The sequence below is a fragment of the Wyeomyia smithii genome, chromosome 1 (assembly GCF_029784165.1).
Source record: "Wyeomyia smithii strain HCP4-BCI-WySm-NY-G18 chromosome 1, ASM2978416v1, whole genome shotgun sequence".
In the NCBI taxonomy this organism is placed as follows: Eukaryota; Metazoa; Arthropoda; class Insecta; order Diptera; family Culicidae; genus Wyeomyia; species Wyeomyia smithii.
Window position 1 is genome coordinate 181704247 of NC_073694.1, and position 25475 is coordinate 181729721.

At 38.4% G+C, this 25475-nt stretch overlaps 1 protein-coding gene across 3 annotated transcripts in view; it reads left to right on the top strand.

Moving 5' to 3' along the window:
* LOC129719069 (elongation of very long chain fatty acids protein AAEL008004) overlaps positions 1 to 25475 on the top strand; it is a 199438-nt gene that overhangs the window by 120453 nt on the left and 53510 nt on the right. For all 3 annotated transcript variants that reach the window (XM_055670437.1, XM_055670435.1, XM_055670436.1), the window contains 2 exons: positions 1101 to 1184; positions 12772 to 12854. In XM_055670437.1, coding sequence (XP_055526412.1) covers positions 1127 to 1184; positions 12772 to 12854 — 141 coding nt within the window. In that variant the 5' untranslated portion in view covers positions 1101 to 1126. The remainder of the gene's footprint in view (positions 1 to 1100; positions 1185 to 12771; positions 12855 to 25475) is intronic.

Sequence of the window (25475 nt, forward strand, 5' to 3'; positions counted from 1 at the left end):
TATTAAATGCAAAATATATAAAATATTACAATTTTTGCCATGTCTCCAACTTAAATTTACACAAATATAAAAATAACATATTTTTAAAAAAATAAAATATGAAAAAGGCATATTTTTCGATGAGAAACATTAATAACTTTGAGTAGAAATGAGATATTCTCGATGTCAGCATTACAAATTGTTTCTATTAATAAGCCCTAAAAGTCTTTCAAAGATAAAAAAAAAGTTAGAGCGATGAATGTGTTTTTTTTTTCTTTTAAATCGGTTATTTTTAAAGATAGAGAAAAACTAGTTTTCTGCAAAGCTGCTTAAAATTAACAGAGCTATAACATTTATAGAACAACTTTTTCTTCTCTCTACAAAGATAAAAAAGCTAAGTACTTGATTTCATCGAAAATTTGGGTCACCCTTATTTCTGATAATTTTTGAGTAGGCACTTCATTGTAGGTAACAACGTTGCAGTAGAAAATATTTTTTTTTCTAGAATATTGCTATCGAGCTCTAAATCTAATCTAGATTTTTGATTTTTGGCGTTACGTAATTTGTATACGACGCCGAATTATAAAAAAAGCAAAAAAACGACGCCAAATTATATTGTGCCAAAAAAGGAAATAGAATGAAAATCTCTGCTTCTTTTAAATGTGAGTTGTTTCTTAAAGAATTCCCCATATTGGGAGAATGGTGAAAGAGCTCTCCTTCACGAGAGTGAGAGAACATCATCTCACTTGTAAGCAATACACAATTTTATATATTTTTTTTCATACTTTATTCTATTTTTCGCTATCCTTACTTCACATGCTGTCTGCTCAATGAACTTCAATGGAACTAAAAACATTTTCATAATCATATCAGATTTATATTTAGTGAAACTGCATGTTCCACACGACAAAATGGTTTCCTTACAAACCGGATGAAAATCATAGCTTCATTAGGGACACAAAATATCATTCAAATGATAAAATCGAAAACATGCTGTGTTAATTATAGACTAATTGCAAGCTAATTTATTCAAATGAAAACTAACAAAAATATTACAAAAGTACAGCCCCATGTGAAGTTCGTCCGCTACAATAATGTTTCTCTTTTTCTTCTCTTTGCAGTTTAGTATAGAAAACAAAAACACACAATGGCCTTAATCATGAAATACATTGACAGTATGCACCATTACATGGATAAGTTTGGAGGTGAGTAACAAAACCTGCACTGCAAATTGGGTACAAATTTCATAATAATATCCGCCCAAAACTCCCACGACTTACCGTTTTGCGATTAGATTTAGGATGTATTATTATCAGCTTCAGGTTTGAAAAAATAATATTAGCTTCTTAGTAGCAACTTTTTTCTACCTTTCGATTTCGAATTGGATGCATCCAAAAAATTGTTGTGAATTGAGTTTGACAAGAAAAAAATATTATGCTAGATTATGTCAAAAGTAGTTTAAAACACAGAAACGGAAAAACAAATGTTGGAAAACCTTTGGAAATTCAGAAATGAAAGGATTGTAAATAGCTTCAAATGTTTCCAAAGTTTACACGCTTCCGAAGAAAACTATTTCGTTTTCAAGGGTTGAAAAGCAAAACTTTTAAAATGCGTTTAAAAATGAAATTCGAATGGTTAGGAACAGACATAAGTAAAGCTAATTAGGAAGCTGTAGAAATAACCGGTCAGAACATAAAATGCAAAAAAAAACAACGATTCCAGAGCAAAGTTTGAATGACTGAGGCCCATTCTCAAAAGCTAATAGAGTTCAAGTCAGCGAAAAATTTCAATTACATTTTGATTTTATTATTCGGCCAATAAGGCAGAATGTTGTTCTGTCAAATGGTTCCGTTTCACTCCTGGTGGCGGTATGAAGGTCAATTTAACTAGGAATCTTGGACAAAACTTCGATGCCTTTTAAAAACGAAACATTTCCGCCCGCTAAAAATATGCAGCATATGGCTTAGGATTATCGATAAGCGAAAAATGTCGCCTTCCGCGTAGCGTGGCAAACTGGTTTCCTTTTGCGCTTCTTCTGGTGAATGTCTAATTTATTCGTATATAGGATTAACGTTTGCTCGAATAGAACATCACAAACAAGAACTGAGCTTAAAAACGAAATTAAATTTTGATCGGTAAAGTTGAATAAAATTCTAATAATTTAGCTGGTTCTAGAAATAACCTGGACTGACGCTATAACAAATGAATGATTCGAGTAACTAATCCCACACTGAGATGTCCAAAGTGCAAAGCATTGTTTGAAGAATGTCATACAAATTCGGCCACTAAGCAACTAATTTCGATACCGGAAAAAACGCGTTGTTATTGTATGACAATCGATGGATTTCTTACCCCTTGCCAATCGTGACTTTATGGGATGCGTGTTGGGGTTAACCTGAGTGATAACACCCCTGAGTGCAAGAAAAAAAATCGCCTACTATTGCACTGTGCATGTGCATCATCAATTTCCCATCGGGTGTGTGGCGGCTGACAGCGACAAAAAAGTGCGCTTCTCTCATCTCGTGTAACACTTCGCGTAATTGATACTATTAGGAACCGACAATGGAATTACGTCCGCCCGCCTGCCCGCTGCACTCCCGTCTATCGTGGATTTATTCCGCTGATGGAAAGCTGGAAAGCTACAGAGAAAATGCTCGTCTGAATGATTGGATTCTAAACGGTGTCGATTAGTTAGCTCGTATATCACGCTAAACATTGTTTTTTTTTCTTGCAATTGATATTTTACACGTTGTTTCCAGATGCATTATTCATAACGACGAACTCAAAGTGGACGATTCGATTAACTTGTAGGGAAGAAAATGCTACAGGCGTTTATTTACGATCCATCCTGCTATGTCATGCGTGTCTCGTAGCGAAGGCATTTCACTGCCTGGGATTTTCCAGGGAATCCCACTCTGCTGCAATCCTGACCTGGCCTGGTTTGTAGTTCGTACAGCACACAGAGCAGAAACCCGAGTCAAGAAGATTGTCATCTTTTTTTTTCTCCCTCGAGTGGTAATGGAACCGAGCAGTAGGCGTGTAAAGCAAGTGTGGATACCGCTGTGCACACGTACTGACCACGCAGAGGTCAGTGGCCTGGAAATTGACACTTTGACATGCCTTGTGATTATTCCGAGAATGTCACTATTAAAGCTGTGCTCGATACTAAATTCTAGCAGCATGCTTCTTGCATATAATATTATTGCAATATCATTTTGAAACCTGACTACCATTTTCAACGGTCCTCACGACGACGGCTTATCTTGTCTCGCGACTGACACGAAAACGCAAAGGTCCATTATCAGAAGCCCCTTAATCTGTCACATGAAGCTCCTCACATTCATCATAAATTTCCGCCGGCTTAACTGCTGTCTCAGGCAGCTTTTACTCAGTTTTTTTTTCGACCGATAAGCAAGTGTTGCGCACTCAGTGGCCATGAGTTTATTACACTGTATGGGAAATCGGAACCTGCCGCTCGCGCTCTTGCTTTGATTTCGATAAAACCCCGACTTACGTATGCCAGGGAATAGACTGGGATTAGTCGCTACGTGAAATTTCCCATCGAGAGGGAAACACTATCGTATGCGTGGGAAGTGCTCCGAAAATCACAGTTTTGTTTAACACAGTGAATCAATAAATCAGCGTAGGCGCTGAAAAAAATGAATTCAACTACAGCCGAAAAGTTGACATAACGTTTGTTTACGGATTCATTCGTCAGTCTGTCGATAATACCAAATTATCGGCCGAAGCAAATGACTAATGGTTCCGGTTGATTGATATGCGGGTTATCAGCGGGTGCGCGCGATATCACAAAAGGCAAGAAAAGTCAAACGTTAAAGTTTTATTTCGAGCTTAAGGTTGAACGGTTCGCAATCCAATAATGGCTACCAAAATGGCCGGATCCTCTCTCACACTCTCTCATCAATTTTACGCTATACGTACACGTCGCACACACCTACAATGTTCACTCTCAACCAGCGAATCATAATTTTTAACTAAATTCACTAACATACCTGCGCCAATTTTCATAATCTTGCTTTTTAAGATCATTATAATGGTATCTTCACTATTTGATAGCTACCTCCATGATTTTCACATGTTTTCAAAAGATTTCTGCAAATTTGTTGGGGTGCAGTTGGTCCACCATCACACTAGGTAAAAATCCTACCGCTCGGCAAGGCTGGTTTAAATCAGTTTTTTTAACCACTTTCACTGTAGCTGCATTACCTATATTTTTAATTTACACTCGGAGATTGTTTATTCACCTACCGATTGAAGATTTTAGCACGAAAACTGTTTCAATTTACCGGTAACTGTAAATTTTTGTTTACAAAATGGTTCCGGTGTGTAGGGTAAATCAGCCTTGAGTGGAACCCTTCGAGGTTTTTAGCGATTTTTCATTCCGAATCTTTATTTGTGCAACCAATTGTATATCTATATTACATACCTACTTCTTGTCTGAAAACACCCCTCACTTAAAACTGAAAACACCCCTCACTTAAAACTTCGTATGGACAAGATAATAAAATCGCATCAAATCAGCCATCGGATGTACCAGGAGGTCCACTGTTTGTCAATTAACCCTAATTACAACGCAAAAACGAAACCGTCTTCCAACACATCTTTATTGCATCAGCGTGAGTGCAGTGTTGGAAGTTTCGATTTTATGATATTTTGTTCATTGTTGAGTAATTGCATAAAAACCCTGTTCTAATTACTTTTACAATTGAGGTAATCAAAGGAATAACTGAAATATTTTGAAAACATTCAAAAGTTGTTCCATTTGCTACTTTGCAGTTAAAGTTTCGTTCAGTTAATTTTTAAGATAATCTATTCAACCGCAAAACTGGCCACAATGTTATTCGCGATGGTTGTCTTGACGACAACCAAACAGTGTAAACAAAAACATAACTAGAAAAGTATTGCCGCTAGAGAAAATGGGCCGATGCACTGAACGTCGTAGAGCTGCCTTGCAGCGGAAAATCAAAAAGAAAGCGAAACGCGATGTTCCTGATCCCTTGATTTGGGCTGTGACAGATCCGTGGAGGATTACTTCAAGAGGTGAGTGTGAAGAACAAAATGCAACCCTGAACGACATTCTTGCATCAGAAGAGCATACAGCGAAACACTCATTCTCGGAAGCTCGATCAAAACTCGAATAACCGGTATGCGAAAAATGATACAACACGGCGTTGCCAGCATTTTCGCCAATAGAAAGCAGATAGAAGGCGACACAAAAAAAATGCGCCGTGTGGAAGGCACGATGCGTCCACACGGGAGGCTATCGCATATTTTGGAATAATATTTAAACAGTTAAGATTCCTGAGCGTCTTTGAATGCCAATGCACATCATCACACATAATGGGTTTAATTGCCCTCTAAGGTGAATTGATTTTCTGCAAAATTTGTAAACAATGTTTGACAGGTAGACAAATTTACGTGCAGGATATTTATTACAGGCCTCATCCATACATACAACATCGCATACCTAGACTTCACGTATACATAAACACCGAAAACACGATAGTATTGGTGCACTAGACACAATGGATTGCGAGAGGTTTCACCTTAAACCGGTTGTTTTGCACACGCCAGTCCGGTTTCGGTTTATCACCGAATTGGTAATGGGACTTATGAAAAATCCCCGGTTAGACTTGCCGACCAGTGAACGGTTTTGTTATAATTAATGTAATTTATAAGATTTCAATTCGGATTTCTTTCTACTCTTGTGTGCGAGTACAATGATATTAGGGTTTTACGGGGTTTATTATGTTTTACTGATATGGGGAATTTAGATGCGTATTCAAGTCCTGGACAGGCCATAGTGTAATAGCTGTATTCTATCAAAATTTACTTTATTCTCATGACCGAATGAAACCCGTCAAACATTTGAAACTATTTCGGAACAACCCTATTTTCTGTGATTGTACACTCAAAATATTTTACACATTATTGTTACGTGAAAGACTTTTTCCATAGGTAAATTGTGTCCCAGATGGTCTCGAGGTACGATGCTGGCCTAACAAGCAAGAGTAGGTTCAAGTCTCGGCGCTAGCACCGCAATTGTCCTATACATTAAACAGTTGGTTGCGAAGTCTGTATATAAATAAACAGAAGGTCGAGTTCCGGATCGGAATGTAGCACCAAGGCTTTGCTTTGCTTAATTGTGTACGGAAGGATCAAGCAGTTGTGCATTTTTTTTCGTGATGACTGAGAAATAATATATTTTGTTTTGGCTAAATTTAACGAAAAAAGATTTCCATCGAAGTATTCTTTATGGGTCGCCAGGTTTGCCTCAATATCGTTAAGGAGGAGTGAGTACTGGTACGAGGGTAGAACAAAGCCGTGTCATCTGCACAAAAGTCTTGGTATACCAAGAAGTTTCAGGTTCCCAAGATCATTGATGAACTACATACAACAATAATAAAGAGCCAATGATACTCCCTTGGGGAACACCAATAGTACTAATTCTTTATGATTTGGTAAATAACTTTCTATCGAAGTAATTGTTATTCCTCTTAGCACATGTCTATCGAGTTTTTCAGCAAGATTTCGTTATTAATTTAGGATCTATGAATAAGGCTCTAACAATCTTTTTTATTTTTTTATTTATATTTATTTCCATCTTTGCGATTTGTTCCACAAATCAAGTCACCGATAAGTTCTGTAACAGCAGTATATATAGCCTTTCCGAAAGCCACATTAAAATTTAAACAACACGTTATTGGTTCACAAAAAGTTTACAAGCCGTTGGATCAAAAGTCTTGTCTAGAAACCGAATTTAGGAGGAAATTGAGATCTATATATGATGAGGAGCTTATTCAAACATTATCAAATACCTAAATTTTCTATGGAAATAACCGATTGAGCCTAAGAAAACACCTATATACTACTCCAATTTTTGTTTCCTATTTTCACAACACTTCTGGTTGAAACAATTTTTCTCTAGATTCCTTGGTTCTTTTTTACATGTTTTTTTACGCGGGTTGCTTTTCTCAATAATCAAACTCCGTTTAGGCCAAATATTCGTTTCCAAAAAAAAATCACAATTTTGGGTGTAAATGCTGAAAATTTCAAATGTTGAATTTTGGTCTCTAGGTTGACCACCATCATATTCAAGCGAAGTTCAAACATTTTAGAACGGTTGTTTTTCGTTATATTTGCAACTCAAAAAAGTCTTTTTTACGCGAACCCATACAAATTTGGGACGCATCCTTCGTGTAAAAAAAACCTTACTGTATTTTTTCCAAAAATCACCTATCAGTAGTTTTCGGGGGTCTTACGTCTATAAACTGTAATAAAAATTAATTACAATTTTTTTTTTTCGTCAAAATGTTATATCTCGAGATTGGCTCATATTACTTCTGGGAGATAAGTGTTATTTACGTCAAATTTTCCGAGATTTAGGATGAAATTATTAAATTTAAAATAAAAATGGCTACATTTGCCGAGAAGTGCGAATTTAGTTTTTAAATACAAAAAATAATCTATCTAGCAACACTTGCAGTCAAAAATAATATTTTTTTTTTTGATTTCTTGGTTTATTCTCATCAAAAATTACTTAATAATATTTTTCGGACGTTTTACGTCTACAAATTGTAGGAAATCCGATCGAACACTTTTGTCACTGGGATTTTAAAGTTGCGTTCATCCTTGTTGCACTTATTAAGCTGTATGTTGAAAAATATTAGGGAAAATAATGTTATATTTCAGGGAAAATCAGGGAATTTATTTGTGAAATTTTTTCGCCACCCTGAAAAATGATTTTCAAAAAAAAATGCGTTTTCTTGCATCAAAAAAGGAAGTCGCACAGAGTCGACACCAAAATAAGGATTTTTCCAAAATGACATTGGATGAATAATTCCCCCAATTTTGAGCAAAATGTGTGATGGTCGTGGCTTTTTTGCAGTCACTTCGAATCGAACGACCCATATACTTAACCTACAGTGTTTTTACTTTTTTTAAGATCCAAAAAATCTTTCCAGCTTAGATTCAAGTACACTGAAGTCCTTTTTACGGATTTTGTAAGTCAATTTTTTAGCGGCACCAGCAAATTAACCCAAAAATCAGTATCTTCTTCGCCAAAATAAATTTAGCGTCTGAGATTTTTTGAGATAAGTTAATATTATTTTATTCTGGGTAAAATTTCTCGTATCTGAAATAGTTGAAGGGGTTGAGATTTCGTAATGCTGTGGAGTCCGCCGGTTGATTCGTCAGCTGTGGAACGCTGCTATCGAATGAGTCGCCTGCTCAGCTTTACTGCACTGAAAGCTGCTGCTTTGCCGGCTGTGGATCGAGCCAGTTTCCAGTAACGGTCAACGGTTATACAATGAAGACTTAATTTCTGCATGCTAACTTTCATACGTGACTACTGAGAGTTAAGCTTCCTCTCAGTCTTTGTGGACTAGAGCATGTAAAACAATAACAACAACAAATCGGTTATGAAGTCAAATCGTTCCTATAATTTAGCGTCCGTTTGAATGAGGAAGCAGGCCTTGTTTCAACTCTGATTGGTCGAAATTTGCGTTCAACAAGGCTTCACATTTTTCAATAGTTAGCATCACGGCATGTCAATTTTTCGCATTTCAATGGACGAAAAGCTAATTTTCCAATCGATTTGACAGTGGTTTAATTTAAACTTTTGGCTGCATTCTTTCCCACTTTTCAAATAATGGCAGTGATGAACGATGTCAATCAAAGTATGCTTGGTGTTCCGATGACGACATACATTACAAACATTTTTCTAAAAGATATAGAAAAGGGAAGAAAATAATTAAATAAATGTAAATAGTGGCAACGAAAAGGAAATTTGAGTCTAGTGGATACGAAATGAGTGTACGTAGTGGATGGATTTCAAAAATTTTCTAAATTGCGCAATAAAACAATATCGCACGCTGGCCTGTGGGCTAATGCGGTCTCGATCAACTAGATTAAATGAGAGAATTCGTTATCGATATTGTTTTCGGCACATTTTGCATGTTGTAGGATAAGTCAACGATACACCGTGCTTCAGTGCTGAGTCGAGAAAATTTCCAGCTCGAAAAGTTTCTCGACCTGATCGGGAATCGAACCCGATATCACAACCGTGTGGGACAGCTAGCCGACCGACATCGCTAACCACTAAACCACGGGGACCACAAATTGCGCAATGAAGAAAAATAATAAAAATGGCGGAGCTTCTATGCAGCATATCGAAGATTCTAGAAATAAAGGAGCAATTACATGGCAAAATGGTGTTACAAATGAAGAAAAGTCACAGAGAAGAATATTCGAAAACTATTCATACTGGCAAAATGATGAAGTGTAATCAAAATAATACTAGAAAATGAAAATTGGAACGGAATCCTCAAAATGTTGGTTGTGCCAAAATTGAATCAAAATGGGTTTGCTAAAGCGAATGTAAAAAACAGGAAGAGCCAAAGTGTTAGTATACTTCATGGATTGGCAAGAAACAAACAAATTATCGAGCTGCCAGAATCTGGTACTTAGAAGATGTAGAAAAAACAACAGAAAGAACAAGATGAAATACAGTATATATATAGGTATATATATATATATATATATATATATATATATATATATATATATATATATATATATATATATATATATATATATATATATATATATATATATATATATATATATATATATATATATATGGCTCAGCAGAACGAATCCATACATGCCATTCGACGATTATCAGACGACCATTGAACAACAAAACACTGATTGGAAATCCCATGCTAGTTTTAAGTAAGACTTAATTTCAGCTCGTAGTCGGCAGCGAGGATAAAAATTTGCTTTAGTTTTTAAGTCATCAGATATAATTGGCGCCGTTAAACATTAAATTGTATTTGTGCCGTGTCAAATAAATGTTATGTGAAGAAAAAAAAAAAAAAAAAAAAAAAAAAAAAATATATATATATATATATATATATATATATATATATATATATATATATATATATATATATATATATATATATATATATATATATATATATATATATATATATATATATATATATATATATATATATATATATATATATATATATATATATATATATATATATATATATATAGGTATCAAGCACTGACCATTGCTGGAGTGATTTTTCATTAACCTACCAAGGTAGCAGTCATGATGGAGATTTTTTTTGTCTATATAATAAAATATTTCTGTCAAGCGTTTCGATAACGCTAGTATCGATACCCATCATCCAAACTGCGAAATCGTGTACGAGATTCGACTGTGATAATCGTGTATTTCGGGGTAGTCCAATTTGGCTTAAAAGTCGCAATGTCTAGAGTCTGCAATAATAAACTAAATAAAATGGAAACCACTTCGAATAAAAAAAATGGGTTAAAAAGACCCGTAACGACAAATCGTTACAGAAAAAAAAACATTGGCGGATATGAAGCTTGTTTATCTTCAAGCAGTTTCCTGCATATTTTACCATTTCGTCGGTGGGTCAGTAAAGTAAACAAGTAAACAATGAGCTGCAAAATATACAGTGATAGGCAAAATGAAGTGGGCACCTACTTCTTTTTTCTCTTTCTTTTTAGTTAAAAATTACAAGTAAACACCTTGTAATATTTTGTTTGTTAAATCGTATTTATTATGTTCGAAAACGAGAATTTTTCCAACAGAAAAAAATCAGTTGTTATTCCATAAAAAGCAATGACACTTCATAAAGGCATCCAAAAAATATTTAAACGCAAACAAACAAAAAATCAATAAATAATATGATCTCTTTTGGCCTTCTGGCATGCTCTCCATGAGATTCTGGAGGTGCTGCGACTCGAAATCTTTCCAGACGTGTTCCGGGGTATTGAAATACTGATATTTGTTGATAATACCAGTTTTATCCAGCTTGGCGTCGAGAACTTTGTGGGGACTATTCCATCGGTTTGATGCGGCACGGCCGGCAGAATGTCTCGGTCAGCTTAGCTGTGTGCTTTGGATCATTGTCCTGCTGAAAAACGAAGCGATCTTCCAGTCCGGTTTTGAGCAGAGAATCTAGCAAATTTTCTCTGAGAATGTTGCAATTCTGCCGTCATTATCCCGTCAATAAAACCAGGCTCCCCACACCATATCCGGGACTATCCGGGTTGGAATATCCGGATATCCGACCTTGGATATCCGTTAAATATCCAAAATCCGGGTCAACCCGATATCCGGATATTAACCGACAGGATATCCGGATTTTCGGATAGTCGGATATCCGGATATTGTATCCGAACATAGTTTAATGTTAATTATGTAAATAATTACTAACGAGGGGATGGGGGATTGTGGAAAAAGCCATTTTTCGCGTTACATTTCGTTTGAACGGGTCTTAGGCAGCAGAAAAAAAAATCCGGATATCCGGATAGTATATTTTTAGTATATTTTTCTTACCGACCCTTTGCTGATATTGTGCACCCTTGCCAATGTCTCGAACCACTAATTTTCGGCGTTCTCCATGTTTTTTGAATTTACCGATCACAAACAAGTGAATTAATACTGCCGAGCTAACGCAGAAGTTTTTGAACATCAAAATACATATTCGAAACATAAACAATCGAGGGGTCACCCAATGGAAACTTATCGAAAATATATCGATTTTCAAAGCGGGCACTTTATTTTGTCAATGTTTTTTGTGAGTCAAAATGATTGTTTTGTTCTCTTTGTTTTCCGCTCAAACTGAATGAAACTCAAAAATAACTTGATAAATGAGACCTCAACAATTATTACGAGGTGTTTACATGTCATTTTAACCATAAAATATGATGAAATTGGATCTTGATACAAACACCTTACACTTATCGGAATACTCTTCATAATACACTATGAAGAAAATTTGAATTAAAACGATAATTTCAAAATGTTTTTTTTTAAATTATTATTTATTTCACCGCTGCTTTCATGCGCTGCTGAACACAACTTACTTGAAATCGTTTCGTCTACCTTTCAAATATCTTCGTTGGAAAATAAGCATTTCGTATAAAAAATGTACAAGGATATTGGAATTTCGACTCAACTTTTCACTAGTTTATTATTAAAAAGACATACCAATCATCACGCTGCAAATTTAGGGAACATTTTAACTGTCAATCAAAACAATCCTGTTTAAAATCCTTTCAGTGGTTATAAGCATTTGAAAACTGCATTTTTTGTAACGCTGTCCTAGCTCAAAAAATCATTAGCCCAATAATTGATGGTCAGATATACGAACGAATCAGCTCTTCACGCTTCTGAATATCGAATGATAGCCGATTGCCACCCACTGACTACCGAACCAAGTTCCAGGATATTCAATCAAAAAAAAAGAAAAATCGTTTCGTCATTTATTATTCACCCAATTAGAACGCGGTGTTTGGTCGCGTGCGTGTTAGCAGACTCTAGCGACTGCTACTAGTTAGTATTACACACGACGACCAGATGGGTCGCGTCGTCAGTCGTCGGTGGCGGCGGTGAAGCTGATGATCGACAATTATGATTGTGTGTAAATATCCACATGTGCGCATAGGTAAGCGAAGGGGGGGGGAGTGCGGAGTTTGAATACCCGAGAAGCTTTTCATTAAGAGGTGTGAATAATGAGCTTTCAACGACTGTGTCACAATCCGCACAAGTTGGGTTACTTATTTAGCGATGGGGTACCGCACGCACCTTTTCAAGATTATAAGCTGTCGAACCTGTTTCGACCGAGAGAGAGAGACAATTACGCGGTTACGTCACACTGTGACAATCGGGACTCGGTCTTTTAACACTCTAAAGTTTTTATTTTTTATTTTCTTTTTCAGACCCTCGGACAAAGGACTGGCCCCTAATGTCGTCTCCCTTCCCCACACTAGCGCTATGTTTAGGATACGTTTACTTAGTCAAAGTAAGTACTGTTTATACAGACCTAACCTATAAATTATCAAGCACGTGAAAAGTGACATATTTAACCTTGAACTGATGCTCATAGCGCCCCTATTACCCCTTTCCCGTTGGACCCTCAGCAGCGCTAGTAGTAATTTGCGATTGAAACCTCGTGCCAACCTCTTCAAATTGTTTCAAACGTACGCTACCGGCAGCGCTACCCTGGTTACTGCGATTGGCAGAGCTACCGGCGCAGTTTTTTTTTTCTTCTCTGCTTCACACGGTAAACAATTTCATGGATACAAGCGCTCCCCGCAGCCGGGTACTCCACCGGTTTAGTTTTTTACTTGCATTGCCCCCCTTGCATCGGCACCGGGGAAGGTCCCCGGTTGACCCAGAGAGCCGCGGCAATCAGCTGTTGTCTCATACCCGCCGCCCGGTTAATGCGCGCACAGAGGAGGTCCAAGGCGGTTCGGTGGTCACTCAACTGGTTTGCGCGCTTTTTTTTCACCCTCCCCGGTGGCGGTCGTTTTCGCCAACGGCGCCAATGGTTTCATTCGAATTCTAGGAATGGTTTTGTAGTCTGCTTTCAGCGTTGAAAGTTGAACTGTAAAGTAATTACTATCAGAACAATAATTACAGCTCCAGCAAACGGAAAATTATTCAACAATCGCAACAATAAACGGAACAATCGTACGCAGCATCGCAGGATGCTGCATATTCTCGTTTCAATTAATCTTGTGACACAATCTCCTCAACAGCAGCGCGAAGTTATTATTACCTACCGGCTAAACATACAGATAGGGGCTCAATCAGTTAAACACCAGTTGAGCTGCACTCGAATGCGGGGGGTGCCAACGATTCTTACCTCACCCCCCCAGATTCGGGTGACAAACGCGATGTGGGCTGCTGGTCGTTAAATTAATTGTTCGGTTTTCCTTCGAGGTATTCCGACAGATAAGTATCACCTCATACACACACACGGAGAGGCATAAGAAAATTTGCCTATGAACGGTTGTAATTACTGGTCTCTCTCTCTCGACATTTAAACGATGTCGTTTCCGTCACGGCAGATATGAGCAGCAGCAATTAGCGCGGCTGAATGATCGGAATTCAGGAAGGTTCTCGCTTCTGAGTAAACGACACTTAGCCGGTACGAACTAACGAAGCTTTTCCATCAAACCAATCTGCGCAAAACAAAACAAAGAATTGCGAAACGTTGTCCCTCTAGCTGCCAAGCACCCGAGGCGAGACAGTGGCAGTGAACTGAAGTTTCACTTCAACCACCGCACGCGCCAAAGCCAAATCTCTCGTTAGATCAACCGCGCAATCTTTCGAAAATCAAACTAGCCGCCGCTTGGCAGGCAGTCCTTCGGTTTGCAAGCTAAAGTTCACCCCACAAGTGTTGCTGCAAACCGCAGCACACAAAACGCAACGAAAATGACCTCAACAACAGTTGCGTTGCAACGCAATATCACGCGCAATTGAGATGCGGCCTAGGATTAGCATTCGCAGAGCACATGTCCCGGTGATATCACTTTTAATGATCAATAACGTAGTTGATCGAGTCCAATGCAGATCGATCGATGCACGAATTTTTGCAACATGTTAGTTTCGCACACGCTGTTACTAGAGACCGAAGAATCCTCTGCATCATCCACAAGTATTTAATCATACAATTGCAATAGCGAAGACTATTTTGAACGCGCCATGTTGACTTGTGAGCTCAATTTACAAAATCCTCATATAATTCATGAATCTTGAAAATACCTACTACATAAGCTGAAAAATCTTTGGTCTACTATTTCAAAAACAGCACATTTTCAAAGGAGTAATGCTCTTATTGTAGTGGTCTTCTAACGTTTCGATTCTTATTTTGTAGTGCTGCACGTTGCATTCTTCAAAATAACAGTTTGTTTTCAACTTAACTCCTTCATTCGAGTTGAATTACGACCGACGAAACAGGAAGCAGACGCTCTGGGCTAAATCTGGCGAATACGGCGGTTGAGAAACCAGTTTCATAGCCTAATTCTCTCAATCCATGTTTGTATCGCGAGCAGGATGAGAGGGAGTGATGTCTTGGTGAAAAAGTGTTTTGTGCTTCACCATATGTGACCGTTCTACGCTGATTTCATCGTCCAATCGATCCAATGATGTACAATATCACCCAATAGTCGACAATATTGCCGACAGATTCGCCATCGAAAGATTGATCCGTTAGTTTTTTTGATTTATCTTCAATGAACGTCAAGAAGTGACATGATTTCTATAATTCGTGCTTGTGTGTATGCCCTTCCATTAAACGTTTATATACTACCCCGGGCTTCGCTTCCTTCGGCCAATATAATCGTCAATTACAATTTCCCTGGAGAGGTTTCAACTGAATGACCCTCTTACCAGCTTCATTGCAAGAAGGGAATTTTTTTGTCAAGAAACATTTGCGGAGGTTTTGTAGTTTTCAAAAAGTATTTGTCGAGATTGTGTAGATTTCAACGTAAAGGAAGGGTTAGTCAGGAGTCTGAGAATAAACCTATGCTTAAGTTTGTTTACACCGAATGGCTTAATTCTACTAAGATTCGAACCCACGACTCAGTAACCTTGCGGCAACGAAGCTCCCTAAATATGCATAAACATGCTAACCTCGGAGCAGGATTGGTTTGTAGTACTGCCGAGCAATTCCATAAAAACACGGGCAACCAATTTAATCGATCATTTTTGATTTGGCTGAAACTTTGCATTGATGTTTCTATTGGCAAGAGATGCCATTTTGTGCTATTTGTTTAATTTTTAGAAACACGACTCATTTTTGAGAAGCTATTGAAAAATACTATTTTAATACTATATTGATGATTATAAACATTTTTACAGCCAAAACTTTCAATTTTTTTTCACAAGAAACTTAATTTTTTTGGAGTGTATATTTTTTCGGAATGACATTATTAATTATTATCTACAACTTTACCGAAGACGTCATACCGATCAAACAAACAGTTTTGGCCCTAAAAATATTTGTAATCATCAATATCTTCCCAAAATAGCATTTTCAAAAGCCTCGCAGAAATGAGTCTTGTTCCAAAAAATTAAATAAATAGCACAAAATGGCATCTTTTGCCTGTAGAAATGTCTATGCAAAGTTTCAGACAATTTAAAAAAAAATATTAAAACTGGGACATTTTTGGTGGAACTGCTCTGCTGTGTCCCAAATTGGTGTCACATAATAACAGAGACAAACGACCTTCTGGGGATTGGAATTCCATACCTGATAAAAGATATCGTCCGAAGTAATACGCAGCAACAGGCTTGTTATTCTCCTCAATATGTGGAAACAGCTACTTGTGCTGCTTCTTACGCTAACCCAACACAAAGCAATTTTTTGCACCAAACTTCTTCATTCTGCTTCTGTACTGTGTTTCTGCCGCTCGCATAGAATTAATACGCTCACTGCTTACACCACAGCTGAGCGAAACAAGAGTGATGAATCACTCTGAAGAGAACCGCTTGTGACGGAGTTTATTTCCTACCTAGATGCTCTCTTCGTTTGATATATTTCAAAGACACACAGTAAAAACGCTGCAGTGAGCTCTGTTGTGTAATTATAGTGCGCAATGCCCCTAACTACCCTAACTACCCTAACTACCCTAACTAACACGCTGAGAATCCTGAATAAGAATTCCCAGGATTCGTATAACTCGGTGACGGAATCGTGAGAGGAATCGTTTCTGCGATACGTACAGAATCTGTTCGAATCGCATACGGGAAACCTTTTCAAAAATCCTCAAAAATCCAAACGAATCGTGAGAGGAATCGTTTCTGCGATACGGACAGAATCTGTTCCTTTGATTTCCGCGTATTTAACGTGGTTTTTTACGAGGTACGTATTCCCAGCGTAAAAAAACTGAGTGTACAGCATAAGACTGAGGAAAACGTGTCGTAATGTGTCTATCTCTTTTCCAGATGAAATAGAAAAATCTAACCGACATCATAAAGAATATTATACTCATCACGAGAGACGGTAAATTTGCTCCCGTTTTTTGATCAAATTGCGTTTCTGAGAAAGTAAGTTATTTCTTTCTCAGAGTGTTCTACTTCCTAAATCCTGTAACTTGGTAATTCTACTTTAGAAGTATACAATACCTGAACAATCGACTAAACAATCGTGTAACTGATGGTTAACAAATGAAAATTGCTCTCTCAAAAAGATTCTTTTTCAGCAGTCCACATAGGCACTAATGATGGTTATAAGTAATAACGACAATATGTAACTGCGGACAATATGTACCAGCGGTATCCGATTTTTTGTAGTACTAGTAGAATTGAATGGAAACATTGCATATTCTCAATATCTAATTCTATTCTACTAAGACGCTCAATGTAAAATTTATTGTATTTCAGCCAAACAGATTCCCCTTTTTTTGGCTTCCTCTGATTTGAACCTCAAATGATATGATTCATAAAGACCAGAAATCAAATATGTATAAGTATCACCAAAGTAAACTGAACACTGCGATTGTACCTGGACCTTGCGTCGTTCTAGCATCAAGCCGAAATTGTTTCAACCTATTAGAATGCGAACAAACTTCTTTGGCAGAGTTAAGAGCAGTTTTTTTGGCTGAATATGTGAAAGTGTACAAACCCGGACACATATTCAAACACCTAAAACCGCTCGGAATCAACCGGAAGTTCGTGTTCCAGACCATAAATCGGTACCTAGAGACCGGAGGCACCGAGGACAAGGCACGGTCTGGACGACCAAGGTCTGTGAGAACTCCAAGGCTGAAAAGGTTATACGAGACCGGATTCGCCGGAATCCCGCCCAATCTGCACGGAAGCTGGCCAGGAACCTTAAAATGAACCGAGAATCAATCCGCCTGCTTCTGCGCAAAGATTTAAAACTTACACCGTACAAAAAACAGGTGATTCATGGGGTTACCAAAGCTACAAAGGACAAGAGGTACCAACGGTCGCGGGAGTTGCTTGGTTGGCGCGCAGATGACGAGATTATTTTTTCGGACGAGAAGCTGTTCGTTTTGGAGCAAACAGTCAATCGCCAAAATGATCGAGTTTGCAAGCTCCTGCGGACAAGCTGAACGTTTCCCGGTTCCAAACTAAGACGTCAGTGATGGTTTGGGGAGCCATTTGCAAGAGAGGTAAACTGCCTCTTATTTTTATCGATAAAGGGGTCAAAATCAACGCAGCGTACTACCTGGACACGGTTTTGAATAAAAATGTTCTGCCTCAAGCTGAACTATTGTTTGAAGACGATTACTACTGCTTCCAGCAAGATGGCGCCCCATCCCACACCGCAAAGGTTGTTCAGGCGTGGTGTGAGGAAAACTTGACCGATTTCATTTCGAAGAATGAATGGCCTCCGTCGTCTCCGGATCTGAATCCACTGGATTATTTCGTGTGGGGATACATGATGTCGAAGCTGAATGACTATAAAATAACAAATTTGGAGCATTTCAAGCGAGTTATCACGAAAATCTGGGACGAGATGCCGATGGAGCACGTGCGCGCCACTTGCGACGACTTTCCGAGACGTCTGAAGCTGGTTCGATCAGAGAAAGGTGGTGTAATTCCGAGATATCGTATGTGAAGTATCTTTATGAGTTACTGAATAAAGCTATGAAAGCCAGATTCAGATTTTCTTCTTATTCTTTGAAATATTGAGATTTTCCTGTGTGATTGGACTTTTTTGTCACCCTGTACTTTCAAATTAGCGTCAGTGGTGCCCAATAACTCTCTCATTCCCGGGAATCCGATGTTCCGAAAACTGAGGAATTTCATGAATAATTGGACAAAATCTAACAATTATTGGTTCAAGATACATAAAATTACTTCAACAGACCATTTGTATGGTTTTGGATATTTTGGTTCTTCCGGAATAGATTCCACTGACGCTTCTAGTGACCATAATAACAATTAAATAGAACAAGGTCAAATACCATCCAATATTGGTATGTTCGGAACCGGGATGATGCCCCTAGATCGGAAAACGCCCTCAGACGCCATTTTGAATTCTGAAAAGGTGACTTTCAGACTCTGGGAAATATAAATATCTGGCCGAATGCATCCCAATATGATTATTTCCGGAATCGAAATAATGCCCAGAGAAGAAAATAGATTCCAGACGACATTTTGGAATTCAAAATGGCGTGTGGGTCGTTTTCCGGTCTCTGGGTATCATCCCGATTCCGGATATACCCATATCGGGTGATAATCGGCCATTTTAGGCCTTTTTCCAGAAACCGGAAGTCACTATATTGAATTCAAAATGGCGTCTTGAGTTGACTTCCGGTCTCTGGGCATTATTACGCATCCGGAAATACTCATTTTGGGAGGTATTCGGCCAGATTTTGTTATTTTTCAGACACCGGAAGTCACCATTAAGGAAATCAAAATGGCGTCTGAGGTCGTTTTCGGCGCATCATCCCGGTCCTGAAAATACTCATCTTGGATGGTATTCAACCTTATTTTATTTAGTGGTTTCTATCGGCAATAAAAGCCCCTCTGGAATCTATTCCGAAAGGACCATGTGAAAGCCATATTACCTTAACACTCAAAAGCTAGCAAATGGCCTGTGGAAGTACAGTGAAGTTCTTTTTTACACGATTCTACGTACCGTACAAAACCAAACCGTGTAAAAAAACGCGTTATTTGGAAAAAAGTCGTAAAAATGAACCGTGTAAAATAAAACCGTGTAAAAATAAAACTGTGTAAAAACAGCATACTATAGTCTGTTACCGTTACTGTTACTTACTGTAACAGTAACGAAAAATCGTGCAAAAAAACCGTGTAAAAACCGCGTTATTTGAGAAAACCACGTAAAAAATCACGTTATTTGGAAAATCGTTGTGAAAAAGAACCGTGTAAAATAAAACCGTGTAGAAAAAAACCGTGTAAAAAAAGACTTTACTGTAATTTCAAGAACTTTAAACCATCAATTGCAAGATTATGTTCTGATTTCTGATTTGAAAGTAGATAAGTTACTAAACCTTGGTGCTACAAGTAGCTAATCAAGTATCAAGTATCGAGTGAAAATTGCAAAAGTTACAAGTACTTCAATTTGGGGTACCCAAGAACCCCGTCGAGCACATAACGGTTGAAGTGAAAGGTTTCGTATCCTAAGAATTCTCCTAACACGATTCCCCTTCAAGAATCCTAGCACCATAGACAGGGCATTCCTGAGGATTCCATTTTCAGAATTCCTCATCAAGGATGCTTAACGATTTCTATGTGAGGAATCCTAGGGAATCCGACGGATTCTCATTACACGATTCTCATTCAAGAATTCTAACCCCAGTCTTGAGTGAACTGAAGTTTCACTTCAACCACCGCACGCGCCAAAGCCAAATCTCTCGTTAGATCAACCGCGCAATCTTTCGAAAATCAAACTAGCCGCCGCTTGGCAGGCAGTCCTTCGGTTTGCAAGCTAAAGTTCACCCCACAAGTGTTGCTGCAAACCGCAGCACACAAAACGCAACGAAAATGACCTCAACAACAGTTGCGTTGCAACGCAATATCACGCGCAATTGAGATGCGGCCTAGGATTAGCATTCGCAGAGCACATGTCCCGGTGATATCACTTTTAATGATCAATAACGTAGTTGATCGAGTCCAATGCAGATCGATCGATGCACGAATTTTTGCAACATGTTAGTTTCGCACACGCTGTTACTAGAGACCGAAGAATCCTCTGCATCATCCACAAGTATTTAATCATACAATTGCAATAGCGAAGACTATTTTGAACGCGCCATGTTGACTTGTGAGCTCAATTTACAAAATCCTCATATAATTCATGAATCTTGAAAATACCTACTACATAAGCTGAAAAATCTTTGGTCTACTATTTCAAAAACAGCACATTTTCAAAGGAGTAATGCTCTTATTGTAGTGGTCTTCTAACGTTTCGATTCTTATTTTGTAGTGCTGCACGTTGCATTCTTCAAAATAACAGTTTGTTTTCAACTTAACTCCTTCATTCGAGTTGAATTACGACCGACGAAACAGGAAGCAGACGCTCTGGGCTAAATCTGGCGAATACGGCGGTTGAGAAACCAGTTTCATAGCCTAATTCTCTCAATCCATGTTTGTATCGCGAGCAGGATGAGAGGGAGTGATGTCTTGGTGAAAAAGTGTTTTGTGCTTCACCATATGTGACCGTTCTACGCTGATTTCATCGTCCAATCGATCCAATGATGTACAATATCACCCAATAGTCGACAATATTGCCGACAGATTCGCCATCGAAAGATTGATCCGTTAGTTTTTTTGATTTATCTTCAATGAACGTCAAGAAGTGACATGATTTCTATAATTCGTGCTTGTGTGTATGCCCTTCCATTAAACGTTTATATACTACCCCGGGCTTCGCTTCCTTCGGCCAATATAATCGTCAATTACAATTTCCCTGGAGAGGTTTCAACTGAATGACCCTCTTACCAGCTTCATTGCAAGAAGGGAATTTTTTTGTCAAGAAACATTTGCGGAGGTTTTGTAGTTTTCAAAAAGTATTTGTCGAGATTGTGTAGATTTCAACGTAAAGGAAGGGTTAGTCAGGAGTCTGAGAATAAACCTATGCTTAAGTTTGTTTACACCGAATGGCTTAATTCTACTAAGATTCGAACCCACGACTCAGTAACCTTGCGGCAACGAAGCTCCCTAAATATGCATAAACATGCTAACCTCGGAGCAGGATTGGTTTGTAGTACTGCCGAGCAATTCCATAAAAACACGGGCAACCAATTTAATCGATCATTTTTGATTTGGCTGAAACTTTGCATTGATGTTTCTATTGGCAAGAGATGCCATTTTGTGCTATTTGTTTAATTTTTAGAAACACGACTCATTTTTGAGAAGCTATTGAAAAATACTATTTTAATACTATATTGATGATTATAAACATTTTTACAGCCAAAACTTTCAATTTTTTTTCACAAGAAACTTAATTTTTTTGGAGTGTATATTTTTTCGGAATGACATTATTAATTATTATCTACAACTTTACCGAAGACGTCATACCGATCAAACAAACAGTTTTGGCCCTAAAAATATTTGTAATCATCAATATCTTCCCAAAATAGCATTTTCAAAAGCCTCGCAGAAATGAGTCTTGTTCCAAAAAATTAAATAAATAGCACAAAATGGCATCTTTTGCCTGTAGAAATGTCTATGCAAAGTTTCAGACAATTTAAAAAAAAATATTAAAACTGGGACATTTTTGGTGGAACTGCTCTGCTGTGTCCCAAATTGGTGTCACATAATAACAGAGACAAACGACCTTCTGGGGATTGGAATTCCATACCTGATAAAAGATATCGTCCGAAGTAATACGCAGCAACAGGCTTGTTATTCTCCTCAATATGTGGAAACAGCTACTTGTGCTGCTTCTTACGCTAACCCAACACAAAGCAATTTTTTGCACCAAACTTCTTCATTCTGCTTCTGTACTGTGTTTCTGCCGCTCGCATAGAATTAATACGCTCACTGCTTACACCACAGCTGAGCGAAACAAGAGTGATGAATCACTCTGAAGAGAACCGCTTGTGACGGAGTTTATTTCCTACCTAGATGCTCTCTTCGTTTGATATATTTCAAAGACACACAGTAAAAACGCTGCAGTGAGCTCTGTTGTGTAATTATAGTGCGCAATGCCCCTAACTACCCTAACTACCCTAACTACCCTAACTAACACGCTGAGAATCCTGAATAAGAATTCCCAGGATTCGTATAACTCGGTGACGGAATCGTGAGAGGAATCGTTTCTGCGATACGTACAGAATCTGTTCGAATCGCATACGGGAAACCTTTTCAAAAATCCTCAAAAATCCAAACGAATCGTGAGAGGAATCGTTTCTGCGATACGGACAGAATCTGTTCCTTTGATTTCCGCGTATTTAACGTGGTTTTTTACGAGGTACGTATTCCCAGCGTAAAAAAACTGAGTGTACAGCATAAGACTGAGGAAAACGTGTCGTAATGTGTCTATCTCTTTTCCAGATGAAATAGAAAAATCTAACCGACATCATAAAGAATATTATACTCATCACGAGAGACGGTAAATTTGCTCCCGTTTTTTGATCAAATTGCGTTTCTGAGAAAGTAAGTTATTTCTTTCTCAGAGTGTTCTACTTCCTAAATCCTGTAACTTGGTAATTCTACTTTAGAAGTATACAATACCTGAACAATCGACTAAACAATCGTGTAACTGATGGTTAACAAATGAAAATTGCTCTCTCAAAAAGATTCTTTTTCAGCAGTCCACATAGGCACTAATGATGGTTATAAGTAATAACGACAATATGTAACTGCGGACAATATGTACCAGCGGTATCCGATTTTTTGTAGTACTAGTAGAATTGAATGGAAACATTGCATATTCTCAATATCTAATTCTATTCTACTAAGACGCTCAATGTAAAATTTATTGTATTTCAGCCAAACAGATTCCCCTTTTTTTGGCTTCCTCTGATTTGAACCTCAAATGATATGATTCATAAAGACCAGAAATCAAATATGTATAAGTATCACCAAAGTAAACTGAACACTGCGATTGTACCTGGACCTTGCGTCGTTCTAGCATCAAGCCGAAATTGTTTCAACCTATTAGAATGCGAACAAACTTCTTTGGCAGAGTTAAGAGCAGTTTTTTTGGCTGAATATGTGAAAGTGTACAAACCCGGACACATATTCAAACACCTAAAACCGCTCGGAATCAACCGGAAGTTCGTGTTCCAGACCATAAATCGGTACCTAGAGACCGGAGGCACCGAGGACAAGGCACGGTCTGGACGACCAAGGTCTGTGAGAACTCCAAGGCTGAAAAGGTTATACGAGACCGGATTCGCCGGAATCCCGCCCAATCTGCACGGAAGCTGGCCAGGAACCTTAAAATGAACCGAGAATCAATCCGCCTGCTTCTGCGCAAAGATTTAAAACTTACACCGTACAAAAAACAGGTGATTCATGGGGTTACCAAAGCTACAAAGGACAAGAGGTACCAACGGTCGCGGGAGTTGCTTGGTTGGCGCGCAGATGACGAGATTATTTTTTCGGACGAGAAGCTGTTCGTTTTGGAGCAAACAGTCAATCGCCAAAATGATCGAGTTTGCAAGCTCCTGCGGACAAGCTGAACGTTTCCCGGTTCCAAACTAAGACGTCAGTGATGGTTTGGGGAGCCATTTGCAAGAGAGGTAAACTGCCTCTTATTTTTATCGATAAAGGGGTCAAAATCAACGCAGCGTACTACCTGGACACGGTTTTGAATAAAAATGTTCTGCCTCAAGCTGAACTATTGTTTGAAGACGATTACTACTGCTTCCAGCAAGATGGCGCCCCATCCCACACCGCAAAGGTTGTTCAGGCGTGGTGTGAGGAAAACTTGACCGATTTCATTTCGAAGAATGAATGGCCTCCGTCGTCTCCGGATCTGAATCCACTGGATTATTTCGTGTGGGGATACATGATGTCGAAGCTGAATGACTATAAAATAACAAATTTGGAGCATTTCAAGCGAGTTATCACGAAAATCTGGGACGAGATGCCGATGGAGCACGTGCGCGCCACTTGCGACGACTTTCCGAGACGTCTGAAGCTGGTTCGATCAGAGAAAGGTGGTGTAATTCCGAGATATCGTATGTGAAGTATCTTTATGAGTTACTGAATAAAGCTATGAAAGCCAGATTCAGATTTTCTTCTTATTCTTTGAAATATTGAGATTTTCCTGTGTGATTGGACTTTTTTGTCACCCTGTACTTTCAAATTAGCGTCAGTGGTGCCCAATAACTCTCTCATTCCCGGGAATCCGATGTTCCGAAAACTGAGGAATTTCATGAATAATTGGACAAAATCTAACAATTATTGGTTCAAGATACATAAAATTACTTCAACAGACCATTTGTATGGTTTTGGATATTTTGGTTCTTCCGGAATAGATTCCACTGACGCTTCTAGTGACCATAATAACAATTAAATAGAACAAGGTCAAATACCATCCAATATTGGTATGTTCGGAACCGGGATGATGCCCCTAGATCGGAAAACGCCCTCAGACGCCATTTTGAATTCTGAAAAGGTGACTTTCAGACTCTGGGAAATATAAATATCTGGCCGAATGCATCCCAATATGATTATTTCCGGAATCGAAATAATGCCCAGAGAAGAAAATAGATTCCAGACGACATTTTGGAATTCAAAATGGCGTGTGGGTCGTTTTCCGGTCTCTGGGTATCATCCCGATTCCGGATATACCCATATCGGGTGATAATCGGCCATTTTAGGCCTTTTTCCAGAAACCGGAAGTCACTATATTGAATTCAAAATGGCGTCTTGAGTTGACTTCCGGTCTCTGGGCATTATTACGCATCCGGAAATACTCATTTTGGGAGGTATTCGGCCAGATTTTGTTATTTTTCAGACACCGGAAGTCACCATTAAGGAAATCAAAATGGCGTCTGAGGTCGTTTTCGGCGCATCATCCCGGTCCTGAAAATACTCATCTTGGATGGTATTCAACCTTATTTTATTTAGTGGTTTCTATCGGCAATAAAAGCCCCTCTGGAATCTATTCCGAAAGGACCATGTGAAAGCCATATTACCTTAACACTCAAAAGCTAGCAAATGGCCTGTGGAAGTACAGTGA